This window comes from Kwoniella mangroviensis, chromosome 2 (genome assembly GCF_000507465.2).
Source record: "Kwoniella mangroviensis CBS 8507 chromosome 2, whole genome shotgun sequence".
NCBI lineage: Eukaryota > Fungi > Basidiomycota > Tremellomycetes > Tremellales > Cryptococcaceae > Kwoniella > Kwoniella mangrovensis.
In genome coordinates, this window is record NC_088828.1 from 1,875,483 (window position 1) to 1,896,529 (window position 21,047).

The following is a 21,047-nucleotide window of genomic DNA, read 5'->3' on the forward strand; positions in this document are numbered from 1 at the left end:
GAGCAGATGGAATGGACAGGACTTTGATATACATATTCATGGATACTGGATAATGCTACCGCATGTATAATACACTTGATGGGTTGCGAGAAAGAAAGCAGTCGATAACGATTATTGTACTAAAAACCAGGTCCATCGTCAGTAATGAGTTATCGCACTGTATGATAGCAGAAGGCTCACATAAAGGGTCTCTGAAATCTGAATTGCCATTATGAAGTTGTCAGCAAAAGGCGATTGATTTGGTGTGTGGCCCCAGGACAAGTTACTTACGTTTTTGATTGTTGTGTACATAACCCACTTTAGTTTTGAATTGCTCTTTGAGCCTTTGATCCTTGAAAGATCGGCCTTGACGTTTGGCCCACTTAGCTTCACCCGCATTCCGAGCTTTCATCAGCTCTTGACCACGACCGAAAGCACCGTGACCACCGGCGACTGGGACCAATGCGAGCGATGGATCTGCCAATCGCTGCCGAACAAGAGCAACCTTTGCTGCACTGATTGCTGAGGTGGAAGTATCGTGCTGAAGGACTGGTCGGAGTCGCTGAGAATAGTAGATTTTCAACGAACGATGACCCAAAGTACGACCAGACGGCAACACAAGTGACAGCCCGTCAGGAGCAAGCGATATCTGACGTTGTTGCTTGATCTGAATCACCAGTCAGCTGAAGATTCCTACGCAGAGTAACTCACCTGGTCTGGCATTGGATTTTCTTGAGACACGTCTGACATGTTATCCTCCAGATCTTCCCAGTCCGAATCTGCCGTCTCGTCCGATCCTGCGAAGTCGTAGTAGTCTGCCAGCTCTGCCCTGTCCTCCTCCGTCTCGTATGCCAATTTGCAATGAGCTTTATCCACCATATGTTTCCTTACGGCTTCTAAACTTCCGAATTCGCGACCACCGTTTGGACAGTACAGACAGAGGTTTCCAACTGCTACTTTTTCACCTAGATATGATAAGAGACCAGGAAGGTCCAAGAGGATGTCTTGATCTGGGATGAAAAAGCTGTGGGACTTGGCCATATGTCTTGTGTTGTCGTCGACCGAGTTGTGATTGGATGGGCAGAAGAGACAGTCGGTGGGTTGAATTCGCCTACGAGCTTTGGCTATTCGAGCGGAGAAATCACCATCCTCTTCCTCCTCGCTCTCCGAATCTGAAGGTGCGTGCCCGACGTCGGTTGACGGGGCATTATAAGAGTTCTGAGGAGTATGATGGTCTGAGTGAGGAGCGGAGCTAGCATGCGATATAGACTGCTGAGCTTCCCTGTCACGATGCTTCTTGGATTGGACATGAGATCGAAAGGCGTTTTCGGATGAGAAGTTTTTACTGTATGATCAGCTTCCGTACTGAGCGGATGGTCACTCACCTGCAAGAGGCACAAGACAGACTCCTTGGATCTGTTCTTACTGCGTTTTGCTCCCTCCTTTCCAATACCTTTTCGTTGAAAGATTCAGCAGCTACAGGCGGTAAATTGGCCACTCGACGTTTCATGTTATATCGGTGCCAATCGGTGGAGAAGTGAGATCGCTGCTCGGCAGCTGTCTCGAACGCGACCCTGCAAGAGATACAGGTGAACATGGTGTGTGAATATTAATGTATCCGATAATGGTTGGGAAATGGATATTGATGTGTGTGAGAATGAATAGACTGATATGAAGATATGAAGAGAAGATATGAAGAGATATGCACCATGTTGGATTATAAATTTGGAAATTGGATCACTGACGATGGAAATCGGTTGATTATGTAATTATCTTTCCTCCAAGATCACGTGACTTTTCAACGTCTAGGCGTTGTTGAATCTTGAAAATAAAAGTTGGGCAGAGATTAGACAAAAACATCATATGCACATACATCTATCGTCACTTCATCTTCCCAAGTCATATACAGGATATCGTCATTGTACAAGAACCGTCAGATACCCCCCAACATATCAATCCGACATGGATGAATCAAGCAACATACCATCTTGGGCAGATCAATCGGGGAGCGATTCAGTTCAATCTAACAAGCCTAAAGGTCCAGGGTCGCAATGGCAAGCTCTCAGTAAGTCGCAATAAGCCCCAAGATTGCACTCACCTATTGCCGTAAAAGCTGATCAAAAAACTAGATGTTGGCCCTGATATGATACGCTCGTTACTGCTCCGCAAGTTCAAAAACCCTACTCCGATCCAACGTGCGAGCATACCAGGAGCCTTGTCAACACCGCCCAGAGACATCCTCGCCATGGCTCGTACAGGATCCGGCAAGACATTGGGATATTTGATTCCTCTGCTGGAACGTATTGGATCAACGCATTCACCATCCACCAACCCTCGAGCTTTGATCATGTGTCCGAGCAGAGAATTAGCAATGCAAATCTTGACTGTGGGCAAAGATCTGGCGAGAGGCATGACTAAAGGAAAGGGGAAGGAAACCGAGAACCTCAGGTGGGCTCTCATCATGGGAGGTGAAAGTATGGAAGGTCAATTTGAGAAGATGTCACAAAGCCCCGACATGTAAGTCATCAATTTTGCAGGCACTTGCTGATCCATCAGAGTGATCGCCACTCCAGGTCGATTTCTGCATCTCCTGGTTGAAATGCAGTGCGATCTACGTCATCTTCAAATGGTGATCTATGATGAAGCAGATCGGTAAGTCCAGCGCACTGTGTCTGACATGGCGACTGATGAACGAGCAGATTATTCGAAATGGGATTTGACGTCCAGCTACGAGAGATTTTGAGTCGTCTACCCTCAACTCGTCAGAATTTACTCTTCTCCGCGACGCTTCCGTCAACAGTAGCCGAATTCGCGAAAGCTGGACTTGTCAATCCTTTGCTGATCCGACTGGACACAGAGCACAAGGTCAGTCCAGATCTCGACTTACGATTCTTATCAGTCAAGCCGACGGAGAAAGACGCTGGCCTACTGGTCACCCTTCGCGATGCAATCAAGATCGGCAGTGGTAGCGACAAGGAGGATAATCAGCCCCAAGCTATCGTCTTTGTGTCGACAAAACATCACGTCGATTATGTCTCAGAACTACTCAAGGCTGCTGGTTACCGCACGTCACATATCTATAGCTCTTTGGACCAGATCGCCCGACAACAGCAACTACATCAGTTTCGAAAACGGTTTACCGACGTCTTGGTAGTCACCGATGTTGCCGCCCGAGGTCTGGATATCCCTATCATGGATCACGTCATCAATTACGATTTTCCACCCGGTCCAAGAGTTTTCGTTCATCGTGTCGGTAGAACGGCGAGAGCAGGAAGGAAAGGCACTGCCTGGTCTCTGGTCACTCGAGACGACTGGCCGTATTTGTACGACTTGCAGACGTTTTTAGGCTCCTCAAGAATGGGCAACGATGCAGACATGCTCAAGGCATTTCCCCAAGACAGCATCAGCGAAAATATAGAGTATATACTATCCGGCCTCGACGAAGTCGCTCCTCATCTTCAAGATCAACGTGAAGTCATGCGCAAAGGTCAAGCTATGTTCGAGCGATCGCGTGGCAAAGCTTCTGCCGGCTCATATCGTAAAGCCAAATCGTTAGGCCATCTCTTCAGCGGCTCAACATTCACACTGCCCATCGATCCCAGCCTTGTGGACTCCAGAAATTTATCCACTATTGCCGCTAGAAACCGTCTTGTCGCCTCTATTGCTGCTTATGCTCCAAATGAGACAGTTCTTGAGCTTGGCAGGCGAGGTGAGACAGACAATTCGATTCTTATGCAAAAACGTCGCAAGCTTGTCAATAGCCGCAAGAAAATTGCAGCAGAGGATATGAGCGCTGTTGACGACAAATCACGATCAAGCGATGACAAGGAAGATATGTCTATGGTAAGCATGTTTCGCTTCTTGTGCCTTACATTTCGATAGACTGAGTGATTGAACTCACAGGCCAAATCTTTTCGTGATCCTCATTTTTTCATGGATCACTCGCAAAGTGGCGCTGCTTCAGAAAGAGGGTAAGTACAAATGATGAGAAGAGAATGCTCACGAATACTCCAGTTACTCCTTGCAAAGTGGTGTGTCACTTCCTGAAGCTCTATCTGCTACAACCTTGGACATGACTGCCGATGAAGGGTCAAACGCCAGGGCCCAAAAAGCCAGTCAGCTCAGCTGGGATCGCAAGAAACGTAAATTCGTCAAAACTACGGTTGGTGCCGATAACAAGAAGATGATACGGTCGGAAAGCGGAGCTCTTCTTCCTGCAACTTATAGCACGGGCCGATACAATATCTGGAAATCCAAAAAGCGTACGACATCCTCATCTGATCTGCAAAATAGTAACAATCAAGGGCAGGTCGATAAGATACGGGGTAGAACTGTGGTCGATATTCCAGGTAAGAAGCAGAACACAACGCATCGAATGCTGCTAGCTGATTACATATCCATAAGGTGCGAAGACTGTTCCGCATGGCGGTACCGGTCTTCTTTCCGCTCGAGCCATCCGACAGCAGCGGGAACAGAAATTAAAGGTGTGTGCCAAGCGATATCAAATGGCATAAGATGCTTATCATTGCCTTCATTATGCAGCGTAAAGAGAAGTCGAATCGTCCCTCCCATCAGGCAAAGAAGCGATGAGAAGCTACGCATGCAAATATAGCAACTGCTCAAATCAGTATATGTCCATCTCAAACCTGAGACTGCTTTCGATCGCTGGAGCGACTTGCATTTCAAGATGCTCAAGTCAGGCTCAATCTGTATCTCCCCGACCACTAGCATTTCTATCTGTTGCTGTCAGGCAATGACATTGCAAGCGACATTGCAAGCCGCATGAGCCTTTGATGTGGACAAGATAGACTTGCATTGAAACTATATATATGTATGACTTTCCCGACAATCCGATGGCAATCAGCTCCTATCCTCTCCAGTGGACTCGTGAGATCTACAATTGAACAAGTTGATCAGTTGCGATCAAATGCGGATGATCTAGTTGGAAGCTGGCACTTACCATCGATGTAGCCATTTAAGCAATGACACACATACCAATAGCACCGCCGGGGTGGTTCTCGCTGTCTCGAGGAGCCTCGGAGGTTTGAGCGGCGGAAGCAGCGAAGTTGTTGAAGATAGCGGTGAAAGCGTCCATTGTAAAGGTTTGATTTGGTTTGGTTTGGGTTTGGGTTTGGGTTTGGGTTTGGGAGTTTGGAAGGTTTGGTTTGGAAGTTGTTGTGATTTGTTGGTTGAAGAAAGAAAGAAAGATTGGAATTCGAGGTCGGACAGAAGGGTATTTATACCTTTTCTTGACCTTTTGGACATATCATCGTTGACGTTGAGTTTGTCGTAGTGGGGATGAGAACAATAAAGGATCGGATTGATCCAAATGGATATGGTGATGCCGAGGAGTACGAAGGGATCTATTGTTCTCCTTGCCGAGAGATTTGAACAATAGCTATTTGTCATACTTGGCGGGAAAGATTCGAAACGGGGTGACCGCTCATAGTAGTAAAGCTTATTGTCTCTTCAGGATTCATCAATAAGAACAATAGATGATGAAAAAACTGACCGAGAAAGAAAAGAGGCACCCGGAAGTTTTAATCAGTCACAGTAACAGATGAACGCCACTAGTGCGAAATGTATGGTAAGTTCTAGATCCGTTTCAAGTATGTAGTACCAATATCTATAGTTCATTCTCTATTGTTCTTTTGACCCCAACGTATCAACGTATGGGAATGGGATAGACGGATGTAAATAGAACAATAGAATTGTTGGATAGACGGAATGAGAGAACAATAAGAAATCTATCTCACTTCGGTCTTTGTTCCTGATCGACCTCCACTCTTCCAAGGTACCGGATCGGAATTGAACAACTTGAAACAATGGAACCATTGTTCATCATCTTACCATCCCTATTGTTCCTTATTGACGATGCATGCATGCATACGAATGACGGATGACCGAGGAGTACTGTATGTCTACCGGTAAATGCATATGATCGATTTTCACACACGTTGTTATGAACAAAAAGAAGTAATAACACCTCGTTTCATCTACAATAGAAATCTCATCGTTCCTCATCTCAGCCATCTCGATCATTCACACCAAAGTGTTCTCCAGTTTCTATTGTTTTCTGGAAACAATCGGCCGATTAAATGTTAACAGCTCTGCAGGCAATGGTCAGCTCGGCCGGATTAGATAAAACAATATAGGAAGGAAGACGTACCGGTAAAGCAAGATGTAAGCTACCGAATCTTCACCACCTCCGTCCATACTCAAGATTTTGTCACTGTACGAAAGTCAGTCAGCCAGTCAATCAGTCGCTCAATCTATCAATTACACGGCGGCTTAGACGTAGAGTCGACGTAGACTTACGCTGTAACTACTGATACTTTGTCATCTACCAACAGATAGAAGATCTCATATCAGCCCCCTGCTTCGTGTCCACTTGGACCCAACTCACCATCAAACTTGTACCATTCTTCTTCGCTTGATGCTACAGGTACTTCACTTTCTTTCCTTGTCCAACCGATATAATGACCTATTCTCTCCGTTATCAGCTCAATTCGACGTGTAGGCGTACGTTGAGCTTACCTGAATCTGCCGATGCTCCTTTATGAGTAACCATGGCTATAACAATTCGTCAGCATCCATCATATCCTTCACAGGATCGATACAGGTGGACGGTAGATGATTAGAGAAAAGAGAGAAACCACCCACCATATAATTCGTACATTCCCGAGACGTTCGTTTCCCCGTCGATACCCTTTTCTTTAACCAGATCTTCTATCTTCTTCCTTTCTTCACGTCGGATATCAACTTCTTTAGTCGCATCGTCACTAGTCGCTTTACCAGCATTTCGTTTGATGATCTTTGCTCTATCATCCCTTTCTTTCAGGATCTGTTTGACAGCGGAGTTGACAGGTTGGATTTGCGATCGCACTTCTTCAGTTGCCTATGTATACAACTATCGTTTAATAACTTTGAGTGGGGGATATAAATGTAGCTGTCGGGAAGGTTATAGGACTCACAAGATCGAGAGTATCAAGCTGTAACGGATATTTGACCTTTCTCATAATCTTGGCTTTTTTCCTAATTATGCGTTTAAGATGAGTCAGTCGAGTGTTTTCCATCAGAAACGAGAATCCATAAACCCACTGGATATCCCTTCTCCAGTAGAACCGCACCATGTGAACAACTAAATTCTGAGGTAATCGAGATAAACGAGATTCGCTGAGGTCGTGTCAGGTATTGAAATCGCTCCCATCGTCATTACAACATGGGTGAATTAGTAACTCACGAATTGTAAACAGCCATCCTGCCTAGCGAAGAACTGGTCTTCTCAATCTGCTGATTCAAGCTCTATACATCGTCATCGTATCAGCAACATGACCTCGTTTCATATTCGAGGTGTATTCCCAACTTACATCGAGTATACCGGAAACTAAAAAGTTCGTATTGATAGATATATTACACTGTAATTTCAATTGTCTCTCTTTACTTGTTGTAGCAGGTTCTTCAGGTGCTTCGGCACATTGTAATCTGATATAACCGCAGATGTGGGATCAGCCAATGTACGAGAACATCCCCTTAGAGCAGCTATTCTTCACTTACTTCGAAGTGAGTTCGAGACCCATCATCTTGTCAATGGGACCATCCGTTCCACTTGATGAGCCTAAGCTCAACTTCAGTGCTGAGAGGAGTTGGGTCCAAGCTTCGTCGGCGTCTGTAATGGGCAGATTGGACATTATCAGCGATGTGACACTCCATGTGAGGGATAGTTCATCACGTTGCAACGCAGATATTGGTATATCACTCACCTTGCTGCGAATATCTTCCAGCATTATCAGTCTCCGCGAACTGAGGAGCCATCAGTCTCAGATTGCTCAAGACAGAGAAGGGAGGTACAGGATCGGCAGTCTGGTTCAATCCGCTGAACAGATTTTTGAGGGAGTTGGTGACTTTTGATTCAGGTGATGAGGAGGATGACGAGAAGCTATAGTATAATGTATGTATCAGCGCTGTATAGGCAGCAGGATATCATACGATAAATGTTTTAGGGTGCATGCAAATGAGAGTGGTAAGGTATAAGAAGAAAACACTCACCCATCTAGAGCTACGTTCAACTGAGGAATGGTCTTTAAAGCTTGCAGAGTAGAGTTCAGATAGCACGTTTGACCTAAGTTGACCAAACCCGGCGGGTTTCCTTCCTATGTATATAGAGAAAGATAATTAACAGAGTGATGGTACAAAGAATGACCACGCCTCTCGTACACGCACGCATGTATCGAGAGAAGAGGAAGCGACGATACTTACAGCTAGAGCAACTGCATCCTGATCCATATCCTCCAAGAAAGTTATTTGTTGCGTAGGTGCAGAGGGTAGTGGGCCTGATGTACCGATCACCTGAAATTTCACCATCAGCACTTGAGTCTCGAGGGGGAATGAAGAGGAGACCTACAGTTATGCTTTGATCCTAAGATGTTTCATTTATCATTGTCAGCTTGAGTTCATTTGTACCACCAAGATCAACGATTCCGATAAGCTTACTGGCTTTAATCCCAATTTCGACAGATCCGCATCATCCTGTCATCCCGATCCACCATTCAAGTCATCAGCTACTTCGTCGCCAGCGACAGTGTCACGAGAAGCTGGACATACTTTCAACACACCCTTGATCATCACTTTCATTCGATCTACCATCCGTCCACCAACCATGATCAGCCTTACTTCGCCTTCTACCATGAGTCATAGACCACATGCTGAGACAGGTGATAAGAACTTACCTGATGGTACACCAGTCACCTGATAGATAGCATCCTTAAATACACTGACCGATTTCGAAGGATCGACTTCGACGGGATGCGTTTTACCTGAGTGTTTGATGTTGACTAATCACGGTTGTGAGATATATCAGCTGACCATGCGACAAGCTGGATGTATCAGCTGATTACATGGGGAATCGAGCTCACCTCTCATCTTGTGTGATCGTTCGGCTGTCATTGGAATGAATAAGAAAGACAAATAGAGGAGGAGGAGGAAATGGAAACAAAAAGTTGGATGATGGTCGAAATAGATCTTGTCGCTGGCGCGTCACTCTACTCTCTGTGGAGTCTCCGATTGCACCCATCCATCCACTCTCAACATCCACCACGTATCAATGTATAGTCATATATACGTGCAGCTGCATCTCAACATCGTAGATAACCATAGTATGAAAAAGATTGTGTTGAAAAAGATTGTGTTGAATAGCATATGACAAATATTGATCTCATATTGTTAGAATCGGACTCATCCATATACAAAGATACCATTTTTGTTTTCCTAACCGAATTAATCATCTCTTCTTTCCCTCTCATCATCCCTATCCGATCTTTTAACAGGTGACAATGACTCGCCACCATTTCGACTTCTACTTCTATCATCATCTCTTGATTCTCTTCGTTTATTGACGGGAGAAGCACTTCTATCTCTACCGGTTCTCTCGGGAGAAGCTGATCTTCCTCTCTTGGACCCAGCATAATCCCTTTCCTTGACTCGATCATCATCATCATCGCGATCGCCTCCTCGTCTGGATTCTCTAGGTGATGGGGATCTTCTCCTTGGTGGTGGACTAGGGGATCTTCGCCTGGGTGGAGGAGATCTTCGTCGATCTCGACTATCGCCGGGCCTGCTCGTACTGGATTTATCAGCTTAAAACCTCCATTCAAAGAAAAGAAGAAAAAAACCAACCCATCATGTCTCCATTGTGAGCTTGGGGGTCTCTTGGCCCATTGAACGGTTATCTTTCTACCATCAATGGATCTGCCATGCCTATAGCCGTCAACCAAATCATCAGCCTTGGCACTGTTCCGTGATGAACCAATGGGATTTACGACTCACATGTCATAATAGGCATCCTCAGCATCATCTTCTCGTCTGAACTCAACAAAAGCAAAAGCTAAATGTAGAAGTGAGTGTGAGCTACTTGATACCTTGATCGGTCGGAAGAGCATCGTTTGTGACGAGCGGTTAGGAAATTGACCAAGATAGCTTGCTCGAAAGGCTCGAGAATCGTAAAAAGTCAAAGAACGGTATGATCAAGTTCTCCAGTCGTGATGTCCACGAGAAAGGAAGCACAAGAGGGAGAATATGCGAAACGAGAGATTGGTCGGTCGAATCGCCAAGTAACGACGAGGTTTGAAGGTGAAGGAGAACGAACGAACGAATGACTCGGGAACGCGCAGAACGAAAGTTTCTTTCGGCATTCGTATCGCCATATTCATTAGATGTCTTTGAAGGGGTAATATAAATAATGAGATATGGCTCCTCCCTTAGATCACTCCACTTCAAGATAGTTCGAGGGGGAGAAAGCATGGATGAAATCGATCTGAGCACTAATAGTAAAATGGGACTTACGAGACGAAGTAGGAGTCTTCAATGCTGGGATATCACATCTGATCAATCTGCCATATCTCTCAAATTCATATGCTAAATCTCTAGCTCTGAGATTGGATGCGAATCCAGATACGTAAAGCACACTATCAGTGGCCGTATGAGTTGGCTGTCAGTCAACATGTGCTTGATGAATGGGTAGATAGGTAGGGACGGAAGGGAGATACTGACGTTCGGTTCTGCAAGATGGTAAGAAAGGAAAATTGAATCAGCAAGAGGTTCCTTCCCGTTGCCTGTAGGTCCCGTGCGATTAAGAAACCGGACTTACCATTTTGACGTGATCTTATAAGCACTTTTGATGATTGAGGTGATACTTTGGACGTCAAGAAGAGTTAGAAGTTGATGGAAAAACACACTCCGATGTACAGGAAGAGGGAGAAGGATAAGGAGATATGACTCATCTCCGTCCAGGGGGAGGCTCAACGGGGTTATACCGGGATTTACCTCTTTGGCACTTCTCCTATGAAGCACATGAAACGTGGACGAGAGGTACACGTGTAAATTTACGTAAATACACTGACGTCGAAGAGTGGAGGTTGTTCGTTTCAGATTGCAAGAAGAACAAAGATCTGGAACGTGAAGAAAAAGAAATCATTCACATCCATGTCCAAACTCTCAATCGAGTGGTACTTGAAGACAGATTCTTATGCATACGATGCATGTTCTTCCGATGTGAATGTACAATGCTGAGAGCGAAAGTTAAACAGAGACTGACTAATGAAGCGGGAAAGGGGAGTATTAGAAAGTAGCAGAAAGTCATTACGAATGCACACAAGCCCGCCGCACAGCCCCCGTTTGACCATCTGCATACATACATACACTGTGTATACTCACACAACCTTTGTCCATTCAGTTTCAATTTCAGTCCCTCCCTTCCAATCTCAGTTTCGACATCTGTTTGCATTTGGTATGTTTGCTGCATTTCCTCTTCCATTCCTTTCATCATCACCAGCTGTATTCTATACTTTTCTCTTCTAGGTTTTACATACATACTCTTCTCACGCTCTTTCATTCTCAATCATACCATTCACCGGGTCAAAAAACACATCTATCCTCTCATACTCCTCACCGAAAATCCAGAGATAAAGAGCTAGTCAGTCAAAATGTCCGTATCGGGCAATGGAGGCCGAGTAGAACCTTCACAAGGTCGAGGAGGGTCATCGAGATTTGAGGGGGTAACCGATATCTGGTGAGTAAGATCTCTTCCCTCGTCTCTGATCGTTGTTCATCCAGAATGCCATGCTGTAGTACTCTGGGAGCGACCTTGGCAGAAGATACAGTCCTAGCTACACTACGAGAACGATTTCTCATTTCCCAACCTTACACATCATTATCACCTTCCAATTTGATCTCAGTCAATCCACACTCCTATCTACCAGTCAACGGAGATGCATCGCTGCAAGATTACGTAGCAGAGTATTATAGGATCCGAGTGGACGATGAAACTTCCAGAGATGCAGATTCGACCACGAAGAAAGACAGATTAGGTCCGCATATTTTCCAATTGGCTTTGAACGCTTACTATAACATGAGGAGGACAAGGCAGGATCAGATCGTGGTTTTGAAGTAGGTAACAACGTTCAGGCTTGAGATTCAGTATCTGCGTGACTGACTTTTCCTCCGTAATTATAGCGGATCTGTTGGTTCTGGTAAGACGGAAATGAGGAGGTTAGCAATCAAAGCCATATCAGAAGTTAGTGTAGCTGCACCAGGGAAGAAAGGTTCCAAGGTTGGAAGTCAAGTTGCCAATGCGGAGGTACGTATCGGTATCCTTGCATCATAATTCATCAAGCAAACACATCCACATCGCATCGACACTAACTAGTCTATTTCTCGTAGTTCATCCTCGAATCCTTCGGTAATGCCCACACCCTCACCAACGATAATGCCTCTCGATTTGGTAATTATACAGAACTGCAGTTCAACGACCGAGGTAGATTAGAAGGTCTCAAGACGATTGAATACTATTTCGAAAGATCCAGAGTATCTCAGACTCCTTCAAGCGGTGAAAGGAACTTTCATGTGTTCTACTACTTGGTCAGTGGTGTCCACGGAGAAGAGAATTCGTTCTTGAAATTAGAAAATACGTCATCTTATCGATACCTGCAAAGTCGGGTTAGAAGAACTGGCACGGATGACCGACAAAGGTTCGAACAGCTTAAACAAGCCTTCAAGATTGTTGGATTATCGAATCGATTAGTAGCTCAAGTGTGCCAGCTGCTAGCTACGATTTTGCATATCGGTAATCTCCAGTTTGAAATTGGTGGAAACCAACATGAAGGTGCAATCGTCACGAATTATGAGACACTATCGACCGTATCTGAATTCCTGGGTGTATCTCAAGAAGCTCTTGGTGAATTGTTCTCATTCAAGACTGTCCTCATGAGAAAAGAGGTATATACGACATTCCTAAACCCCGAACAAGCTGAATCAGTCAGAGATGAATTAGCAAGAACCTTATATTCACTATTATTCTCCTGGTTGAACGAACATATCAATCAGAAACTATGTAAAGACTCTTTCGGATCTTTCGTCGCTTTATTGGATCTACCAGGTATGCAGAATAACCATGGACCCGTCGCAATGTCCAACTCATTAGATCAATTCTGTTTCAATTTCGCCAACGAGAAGGTACAGAACTGGGTATTACATAAAATTCACGAATCTACCTTGGAAGAAGCTAGTAAGGAGAAACTTACAGTCACTAGGATACCATATTTCGATAATTCAGAGTGCGTCAAGATGTTATCGGATAACAAAGGTGGTCTAGTCAATATTATGGATGATCAAGCGAGGAAAAAGCGAACTGAAGGTCAGTTCCTGGAAGCCATGGGAAAAAGGTATACAGGTCATGCTTCTTTCTCACTCGCCACTCAGAGTAGAAGTGGTGGTGCTACGTTCACAATCAACCATTATGACGGTCCTGTCACGTACTCTACCGAGAACTTCCTGGAAAGAAATGCGAATGAAACCTCAGCGGATATCTTAAGATTACTTCGTGGCAATACTACCGGATCTCAAGCTGTTTCTGAACATCAAGGTTCAAACAACCCATTTATCAAATCCCTATTCTCCTCCAAATCTATTGCCACTCAAGCTCATCCAAGGAATGATGACGAGATTGTAGCTGTACAGCAACCCGTTCGGCCAATGCGAGCGCCCTCCACACGTAGAAGGAAAGGTAGAGCATTGAAAGCTGTCACTGAAGAAGAAGATGAGGAAGGAGAAGATGATGAAGTTGGTGGAGGAAATGATGGGGGTAATGCTGGAAAGTCGCTATACTGTATAGCAGGTCAACATTGGTCTGCGTTAGATACATTGTTACAGACATTCGACCAAGCTCAACCTTGGTTGATCTTTTGTTTGAGACCAAATGATAGTCAGTTGCCATCCCAGGTGGAAATTAGAAGTATGAAGAGTCAGATCAGGTCTTTAGGATTGACGGAAATGGCTCAAAGACTTCAGACGTCTTACGAGGTCAGGATGACCCATTTTGAAGCTTGTGATAGATACGCAGAGGAATTTGAGGTTAGAGGAATATTAAAGGGTCCTTCAGATGTTGATAGGCTGCAGGATCTGAAGAGGGTGCTGGGTCTGAACGATAATCAGATGGCTATAGGGGCTAATCGAGTGAGCAACAGTGCACTAATTATATAGGATCGAGCTCACACTGATGCCAACGTAGGTGTTCCTTTCCCATGCTGTCTTCCATCGATTTGAAGATCGTTTACGAGCAGAAGAGAAGGATGAACAGCGACACCGAAGAGAGGACATGGAGTATCTCGATGAGAAAGAGCGCAAAGGGGATCCCTTCTCGCCTTACCATCGCGATGTCTCACCATCCGCCTCTCCCGCTCTTGGCTACTCCGATCCTTACCTTCAAAACGAGTCTACTGTGGATCTGCCATTGGTCGACCATGCTCAACCTCTTCGACAGGACTCACCGGATGATTTTGACGATATTCGTGGTTTTGCTCCCAGTCAAGTAACCAGTCAGTTTGCAGACTCTGCCTCCAACATCGGTACGGAAACCTATGCTCCTTCGAGAAACATGTTCCGTGATTTCGATCATAAAGATGAAAAGGATGTCTTGGATGTCGAGCCTCAGGAGGGTGAGACCACCGAAGAGTACAAGGAATCCATAGCGAGGAGAAGATGGGTATGGCTCTGTACTTTCCTGACCTTCTGGATTCCTGGATTCATGCTCAACAAGATTGGTGGTATGAAACGTCAAGATATTCGTCAAGCTTGGAGAGAGAAATTAGCTATCAACATGATCATCTGGTTCATATGCGCCTGCACAATATTCGTGATCGCTGCTCTTGGTCCTCTCATCTGTCCTACTCAACATGTCTACACTCTCAGCGAATTATCAAGTCATAGCTCCAAGAACGACCCCAATAATGTTTTTACAGCTATCCGAGGTGAAGTCTTCGATCTGACGCAATTCGCTCCAACACATCTTACGGCTGTCTCAGTGGTACCTACGAAAAGTCTCATGCAATATGGTGGTCTTGACGCTTCAAGCTTATTTCCCGTTCAGGTCAGCGCTTTATGTGACGGTGTAAACACTCCTATCAGCCCTTATGTCACTCTCGACAGTACCAACACCACCGATGTCTTCATGCAATACCACGATTTCCGAGCTTACACCAACGACTCTCGACCTGATTGGTACGCCGAGATGATGATCATGATGCGACATCGATTCCGAGTAGGATTCATGGGTTATACGAAGAAAGATATCAAGAAGATGGCCAATTCCGGAAGAGCCGTAGCGATCTACGATGGTTTAGTTTACGAGATGACGACGTATATCCAGCAGAATGGAGGTGGTCTCAAAGCTCCAAACGGTGTGGAGCTCACTGCGGATGATCAAGCGTCTCGTCGATTCATGGCTGATCAAGTGGTCGAACTGTTCACTTATAATGCCGGTAAAGACATTACAGCATTATTAGATAATTTGGCTTCGACAGCTGGACAAGACCTAGTCAACAAGCAGAAAGTGTGCTTAAGGAATTTATTCATCATTGGCAAAGTTGATTCGAGAGATTCGCCCCAATGTCAATTTTCCACATACATTCTCCTGGCCTTATCTATCGTCATGGTTTCGATCATCGGATTCAAGTTCTTGGCTGCATTGCATTTCGGTTCGAGCCGTGCACCTGAGAATCACGATAAATTCGTTATTTGTCAAGTCCCATGTTATACCGAAGGAGAAGAATCCCTAAGACGTACGATCGATTCGTTGGTCAGGTTGAAATACGATGATAAAAGGAAGCTTTTAATGATTATCTGTGATGGAAATATCAAAGGATACGGTAATGACAAGCCCACACCCGCGATCGTCTTAGATATCCTTGGAGTCGATCAGAATAATGATCCTGAACCGTTAAGTTTCCAATCTTTAGGTGAAGGTTCAAAACAACATAAGATGGGTAAAGTCTATGCTGGTTTATATGAATGTGCGGGACACGTCGTGCCGTATCTGGTAGTCGTAAAAGTTGGTAAACCAACGGAGAGACCTAAACCTGGTAATAGAGGTAAGAGAGATTCACAAATGATAGTAATGCATTTCTTGAACAAGGTGGGTTTGGTTTCTTTGTTTTCTGCTGAATGTGAAGGAGGGGAATGGCTGATAATTGATATGGTGAAATAGGTCCACTTCAACGCTCCGATGAACCCCCTCGAATTGGAAATGTACCATCAGATCAAGAATGTCATAGGTGTGAACCCAAGTTTCTACGAGTACCTGTTTATGGTCGATGCGGATACTACGGTCGATGTGATGTCTTTGAATAGACTTGTTTCTGCGTGAGTACCGATTGGTCCTCCGCTCTAGCCAAATTATAGAAAACTGATGTCAGAAATATTACAGGATGATGCACGATAAGAAGATCATTGGTGTTTGCGGCGAAACTTCAATCGCGAATGCGAAACAATCTATCGTGACGATGATGCAGGTGAGTTAAGCTTTTCGATGTCATTTTGAATGCAAAGCTGACAACCGTTGACGTTGCTAGGTGTACGAATACTTCATCTCGCATCATCTGGCTAAAGCCTTTGAATCTCTATTTGGATCCATCACCTGTCTGCCAGGTTGTTTCTCGATGTACCGTCTCCGTTCACCTGACACCCATAAACCACTATTCATATCGAACGGCATAATCCAGGATTATTCAGAAAATCGAGTTGACACGCTACACTTAAAGAATCTTCTACATCTCGGTGAAGATCGATATCTTACCACATTGGTTTTGAAACACTTTAACGATTACAAGACTAAATTCGTCCGAGACGCTTACGCTCAGACGGTCGCTCCTGATTCTGCCAACGTCCTGTTATCCCAAAGAAGAAGATGGATCAATTCGACTGTGCACAATCTTGCGGAATTGGTTTTCTTAGATCAATTATGTGGATTCTGCTGTTTCTCAATGAGATTCGTGGTGTTCATCGATTTGTTGTCAACTATTATCGCTCCAGTCACCGTAGCTTATGTGAGTGGTATTCTGTGCTTCCTTGTCTTTGCTCCTCATCGTTGTATACTTCTGGCTTGCTTCTGCCTCTCAATTCAGAGATGAATGGAAATAGTCGGGAATAGATGCTGATCACTTGCTTCCCCAATAGATCGGATATCTCATCTATCTCATTGTTAGAGAAGGTAAATCGATACCGACGCTCAGTATCATCATGTTAGCTGCGATATACGGTCTGCAAGCTTTGATTTTCGTGTTTAGGTTGAGATGGGACATGGTAGCTTGGATGGTCTGTAAGTAACACTTCTTGTTGTGATATATCATTAGATTCCTTATACCTCGAATGACATACGCTGACCCTCCTTTTCGTTGCCATCCAGTCTACATCGCTGCTATTCCTTACTTCTCATTCTTCCTCCCTCTGTATTCGTTCTGGAAGATGGACGATTTCAGTTGGGGTTCTACTCGATTGGGTGAGTGACTGAGTAAAATAGCAGAGAGAGGCACACTTGCTGATCTCCCACTACAGTGGTTGGTGAGCATGGTAAGAAGATTGTCATACATGTAAGTTAACAACACCATAAATATCCATAGAAAGTGCTGATGATACATATCACAGGACGAAGGTAAATTCGATCCTCGATCTATACCTCTCAAGAGCTGGAACGATTACGAGTGAGTTGCATTTTGAGCATTTAGCCCATTAGTCGACTGACATTGTCTTTCTACAGAAACGAATTATGGGATCAAGAATCTGTGCATTCTGGATCCTACATGCCTCCCAACAAGGGTGAATACGATTCTCGACCGGGTTCGGCTTACGGTTACGACAATTATGATGCCAGATCCCGTGTCTTATCACCATCTGGATCTTATGGTGATCTCAGAGGACAATCGAGAGGTGGATCGATATACAACGGTGTTGGCATGGGTGTACCGCAATTACCTTATCAGAATCGAGATCTCATGGGATCTCCTATGAACTCCAATAGTCATCTACCTCTAGGAGGAGGGGATAATCGATCGGTCTTTGGAGATAATAAAAGCCTTTATGGACAACCTATGAATGTAGATCAACGGAGTTTATATGCCGGTTCTTTCTACGGGGTTGCTGGACAACAACCAATGTTGGATCACAGGACTTCAAGTTACTCTTTACATGGTAATAATTCTCAAATGGGTATGGGAATGGCTATGGGAGGAATGCCACCTATGGGAATGGGGATGCAAGGTGGGAATGGGAATATGATAGGATTAGATCACAGGATATCATCATATTCCTCATTCAACCCACCGCCACCTTCCCAACAACATCAATATCAATCTCCTTATGGTAATACAACGCAATATCAACAGAGATCACGATTATCGCAACCTGGTTCAAGACCTGTATCGAATTTCTTGGGCGATGCCGGTATACCGCCTTCTGCGTCAAATGATAACAATATAGGTCTGTCACTAGGTCCAGAAGGGATTACCGAGGCTCAATTGGAAGTTTCCATCCGAAGGATATGCGCCGAGAGCGATTTGGATACTCTGACGAAGAAAGTGGTTAGGAAGAAGTTGGAAGAGGAGTTCGGAGTTGGGTTGGGTGGGAGGAAAGATAGTATTAATAGGATCATCGAACAGGTTTTAGCTGGTGAGTTTGGTTGAGATTGGGATTGAGATATACGGTTGACAGTTGTCATTGGGAATGGAAATGCTGATGAGGTTGCTTTTCATACATCAGAATAATCAATGAATGATAGTACGATGAGATACAATAAAATGACAATGAAGATCATCATTGGTTTATGACAAAGGACAATTTACTTCTTCCCTCTTTTTGCTTCTTGGATATACATACCATTTCAATCTTGATCCATCTGTTGATAGGCTACTTAACATATTGGCTCGTGCTGAATCAACATATAAAATTGCATACAACCATTCCATTCATTTCATTCTTTTCTCTTGTTGTGAATATGTCTCTGATGTAGGTGATATGATGCATCGTATTATGATGGGCTGGATGATATATAATATATGAAACACAGCTTGTCAGTTACGTACATATGAAGTATCCAGGTTATTAGTTGGTGCAGGGTATGATCGGTTGCTTCTCGTCATCTCACTGATCTCTGCTCGTCACTGGACCAACTGATTGTCAAAATCCGATACCTGTTCTTCGTCTGTTTCCACATCTTCATTAGATCCTGGATCCTAGATTTGTCGAATATTGGATATTGAACCCAATGTCGTTGATGATTGTTGGTTGGTCGTTTCATCAATCACAATCACCAATGAACAATGAAACGTGAAATCTGACAAATTGATGAGGCAGTCGAAGTGAGATCTCCTTGAAAGATACAAACACAAGTTGGATCAAATCAATCTCGCAGCATGATTCGAAACACAGTATATGACTCTAATCTCCGTTTCCCTTCTTTTTTACAAAGCTATCGTATGAAAATTTGGAAAGACCAATTCATCCACCACCGTCTTCCTAATAACATCCACGATGAACTTCTCCACTTTGCCTACATTCCTTAAGACGTGGGCATCGGAATGTCCTATCTCCGATTCGATCTGTAAAGAAGGTATGATCTTCTCTCCTATACTCTGATTACTATACATGCTATTCCGTTTGTTATACCCATACCCATATCCATATCCATAGTCTTGATTGGTATTATTAGGATTCTGATCATCTTGCGGAGGTAAGACAGTAAGGTGTAATCTATTTTTCTCACTTGAATAAGCAACAACGAGATCGCTTTGCAATGTGAATCCCGTTATAGATATCTTTAGAGGGAGCGACATGAATAGATTTGATGGGTAATTTACTTGTAGGGAAGTTAGGAGAACGAGATTGAGGTTGGATTTGTGTTTGAGGTTAAAGTGGATCTGAGCAGAGGGTACGTTATTGGATGAAGATGGTGCGGGGAGTCCTTTGGGTGGTAAAGCTGGTGGAGAGGGTGGAAGTGAATAGGAATGATCGCGAGTTAATGGTGCTGGAGGAGGTGGCGGGATTTGATCTTGATGTGGATGTATCGAATGAATAGCTGATGCAGGAGGTAATAAGGATGTTACACCGATCCCGATCCCAACTACAGATGGAGGTCGATGACCACTTATGCTACCAGCTATAGATGCTGGACGTCGACCCAATCCAGGCGAGAACATTGACATTGATACTGAAGATGTAGAAGGTGTAATACCAATTTGATTCGGATGTTGGTGATGGTGATTTAACGTAGACGAGTTTGGATCGAATGGGAATGGGATATAGGATTTACCAGAATGAGATTGAGTGGTGGATTGATGATCTGCTATTGACAGAGTATGTGTATTGGATATCGATCTTGGTATAGGTGTTGTCCCAGCGTACTGAGAGTGAGATTTACTATACGATTGAGAATACCCATGGCCATGGCCATGCCCATAACTCCTATTTCTATCTCTATTCCTACTCCCAACTCTTATATCCCTCTTATTTGGTATATCTTCCTGATCAACGTAATTATCCAGATTGACATACTCATACCTCTCATCCTCCAATCCACTAATCACACCTCTCCTTTCCATCCTCTCCCTTTCCTCTTTTTCCAACATCCTCAATCTCTCTTCTTTCTCCTGTTCAGCCAAAAGTTCATCACCCTCTTCATCACCTTGGTCAAACACTCGCCAGACATCTCGGATATCCTTGATCTCCAATTCAGGACCTAGATCACCAAACGAAAATGACGTGACGGTTATAGGACCTATAAATGAAGGTCGTTTGGATGTCGATAGTTGTTCGTTGAGCAGCTGGATCAATGAGGATGATAGGGCATCTTCTACATCCGTATCTGGAATGCCGGGATCATCGAGGTTGGTGGAGGAAAAAGAATTGTTGAAAGTGGATGTGGATGTGGATGTAGATGGACCTACACCTTGATCTTTATCTTGGGTTGAATCGGACGAATTGAGGAGTGACCAATTGATGTCGATTGACATTCCTCCGATCTTATGTCCAATTAGGATGATCTGGATGTAAAGAGGACAAGAGTGGACCAGGAGTTGAGGTAGATTAAAGATTCTGAGATAGGGTAATCCGAGAAATACGAAGACGATTGTTATTTACGTCGATACGTCCAGTGGTGAACGATAGGTAAACTAAGTTACGAACATCAGTAATTTACTCGGTAAAATTCCCGAGACCTAACTATTGTATCCTTCCTCGCTCTCGAATAA

The 21,047-nt window shown here is 44.2% G+C and overlaps 8 protein-coding genes across 8 annotated transcripts; 3 read left to right on the forward strand and 5 right to left on the reverse strand.

Moving 5' to 3' along the window:
* Positions 1–111: 111 nt before the first annotated feature.
* On the reverse strand, positions 112–1,576 carry I203_107556 (uncharacterized protein; the record flags this gene model as incomplete). Its single annotated transcript, XM_065518215.1, has 5 exons — positions 112–119; positions 181–198; positions 271–646; positions 691–1,231; positions 1,365–1,576. 5 exons carry the CDS (start codon positions 1,574–1,576, stop codon positions 112–114), a joined length of 1,155 nt encoding a protein of 384 aa, XP_065372945.1.
* A 365-nt stretch (positions 1,577–1,941) lies between these two features.
* I203_107557 (uncharacterized protein) lies at positions 1,942–2,500 on the forward strand (the record flags this gene model as incomplete). Its single annotated transcript, XM_065518216.1, has 2 exons — positions 1,942–2,044; positions 2,109–2,500. The coding sequence occupies 2 exons, from the start codon at positions 1,942–1,944 to the stop codon at positions 2,498–2,500; spliced, it is 495 nt and encodes a 164-aa protein (XP_065372946.1).
* Positions 2,501–2,605: 105 nt separating this feature from the next.
* Positions 2,606–4,493, forward strand: I203_107558 (uncharacterized protein; the record flags this gene model as incomplete). Its single annotated transcript, XM_065518217.1, has 5 exons — positions 2,606–2,631; positions 2,679–3,822; positions 3,883–3,950; positions 3,994–4,328; positions 4,384–4,493. The coding sequence occupies 5 exons, from the start codon at positions 2,606–2,608 to the stop codon at positions 4,491–4,493; spliced, it is 1,683 nt and encodes a 560-aa protein (XP_065372947.1).
* Positions 4,494–4,954: 461 nt separating this feature from the next.
* I203_107559 (uncharacterized protein) lies at positions 4,955–5,074 on the reverse strand (the record flags this gene model as incomplete). The annotated part of the gene is made up of 1 exon (XM_065518218.1): positions 4,955–5,074. One exon carries the CDS (start codon positions 5,072–5,074, stop codon positions 4,955–4,957), a length of 120 nt encoding a protein of 39 aa, XP_065372948.1.
* Positions 5,075–6,073: 999 nt separating this feature from the next.
* I203_107560 (uncharacterized protein) lies at positions 6,074–8,925 on the reverse strand (the record flags this gene model as incomplete). The annotated part of the gene is made up of 18 exons (XM_065518219.1): positions 6,074–6,089; positions 6,149–6,211; positions 6,298–6,322; positions 6,386–6,463; positions 6,517–6,552; positions 6,643–6,877; positions 6,954–7,014; positions 7,081–7,155; positions 7,223–7,284; positions 7,350–7,464; positions 7,537–7,648; positions 7,743–7,918; positions 8,029–8,132; positions 8,239–8,328; positions 8,473–8,508; positions 8,584–8,618; positions 8,709–8,813; positions 8,895–8,925. 18 exons carry the CDS (start codon positions 8,923–8,925, stop codon positions 6,074–6,076), a joined length of 1,455 nt encoding a protein of 484 aa, XP_065372949.1.
* Positions 8,926–9,255: 330 nt separating this feature from the next.
* I203_107561 (uncharacterized protein) lies at positions 9,256–10,627 on the reverse strand (the record flags this gene model as incomplete). The annotated part of the gene is made up of 6 exons (XM_019145637.2): positions 9,256–9,592; positions 9,655–9,735; positions 9,805–9,862; positions 10,321–10,442; positions 10,528–10,535; positions 10,625–10,627. The coding sequence occupies 6 exons, from the start codon at positions 10,625–10,627 to the stop codon at positions 9,256–9,258; spliced, it is 609 nt and encodes a 202-aa protein (XP_019005456.2).
* An 832-nt stretch (positions 10,628–11,459) lies between these two features.
* Positions 11,460–18,485, forward strand: I203_107562 (uncharacterized protein; the record flags this gene model as incomplete). Its single annotated transcript, XM_019145638.1, has 13 exons — positions 11,460–11,545; positions 11,605–11,922; positions 11,989–12,112; positions 12,196–13,986; positions 14,042–15,943; positions 16,016–16,170; positions 16,235–16,319; positions 16,380–16,853; positions 16,984–17,125; positions 17,213–17,305; positions 17,362–17,396; positions 17,452–17,507; positions 17,564–18,485. 13 exons carry the CDS (start codon positions 11,460–11,462, stop codon positions 18,483–18,485), a joined length of 6,183 nt encoding a protein of 2,060 aa, XP_019005457.1.
* Positions 18,486–19,262: 777 nt separating this feature from the next.
* On the reverse strand, positions 19,263–20,810 carry I203_107563 (uncharacterized protein; the record flags this gene model as incomplete). The annotated part of the gene is made up of 1 exon (XM_019145639.1): positions 19,263–20,810. One exon carries the CDS (start codon positions 20,808–20,810, stop codon positions 19,263–19,265), a length of 1,548 nt encoding a protein of 515 aa, XP_019005458.1.
* Between the last annotated feature and the right edge of the window lie 237 nt (positions 20,811–21,047).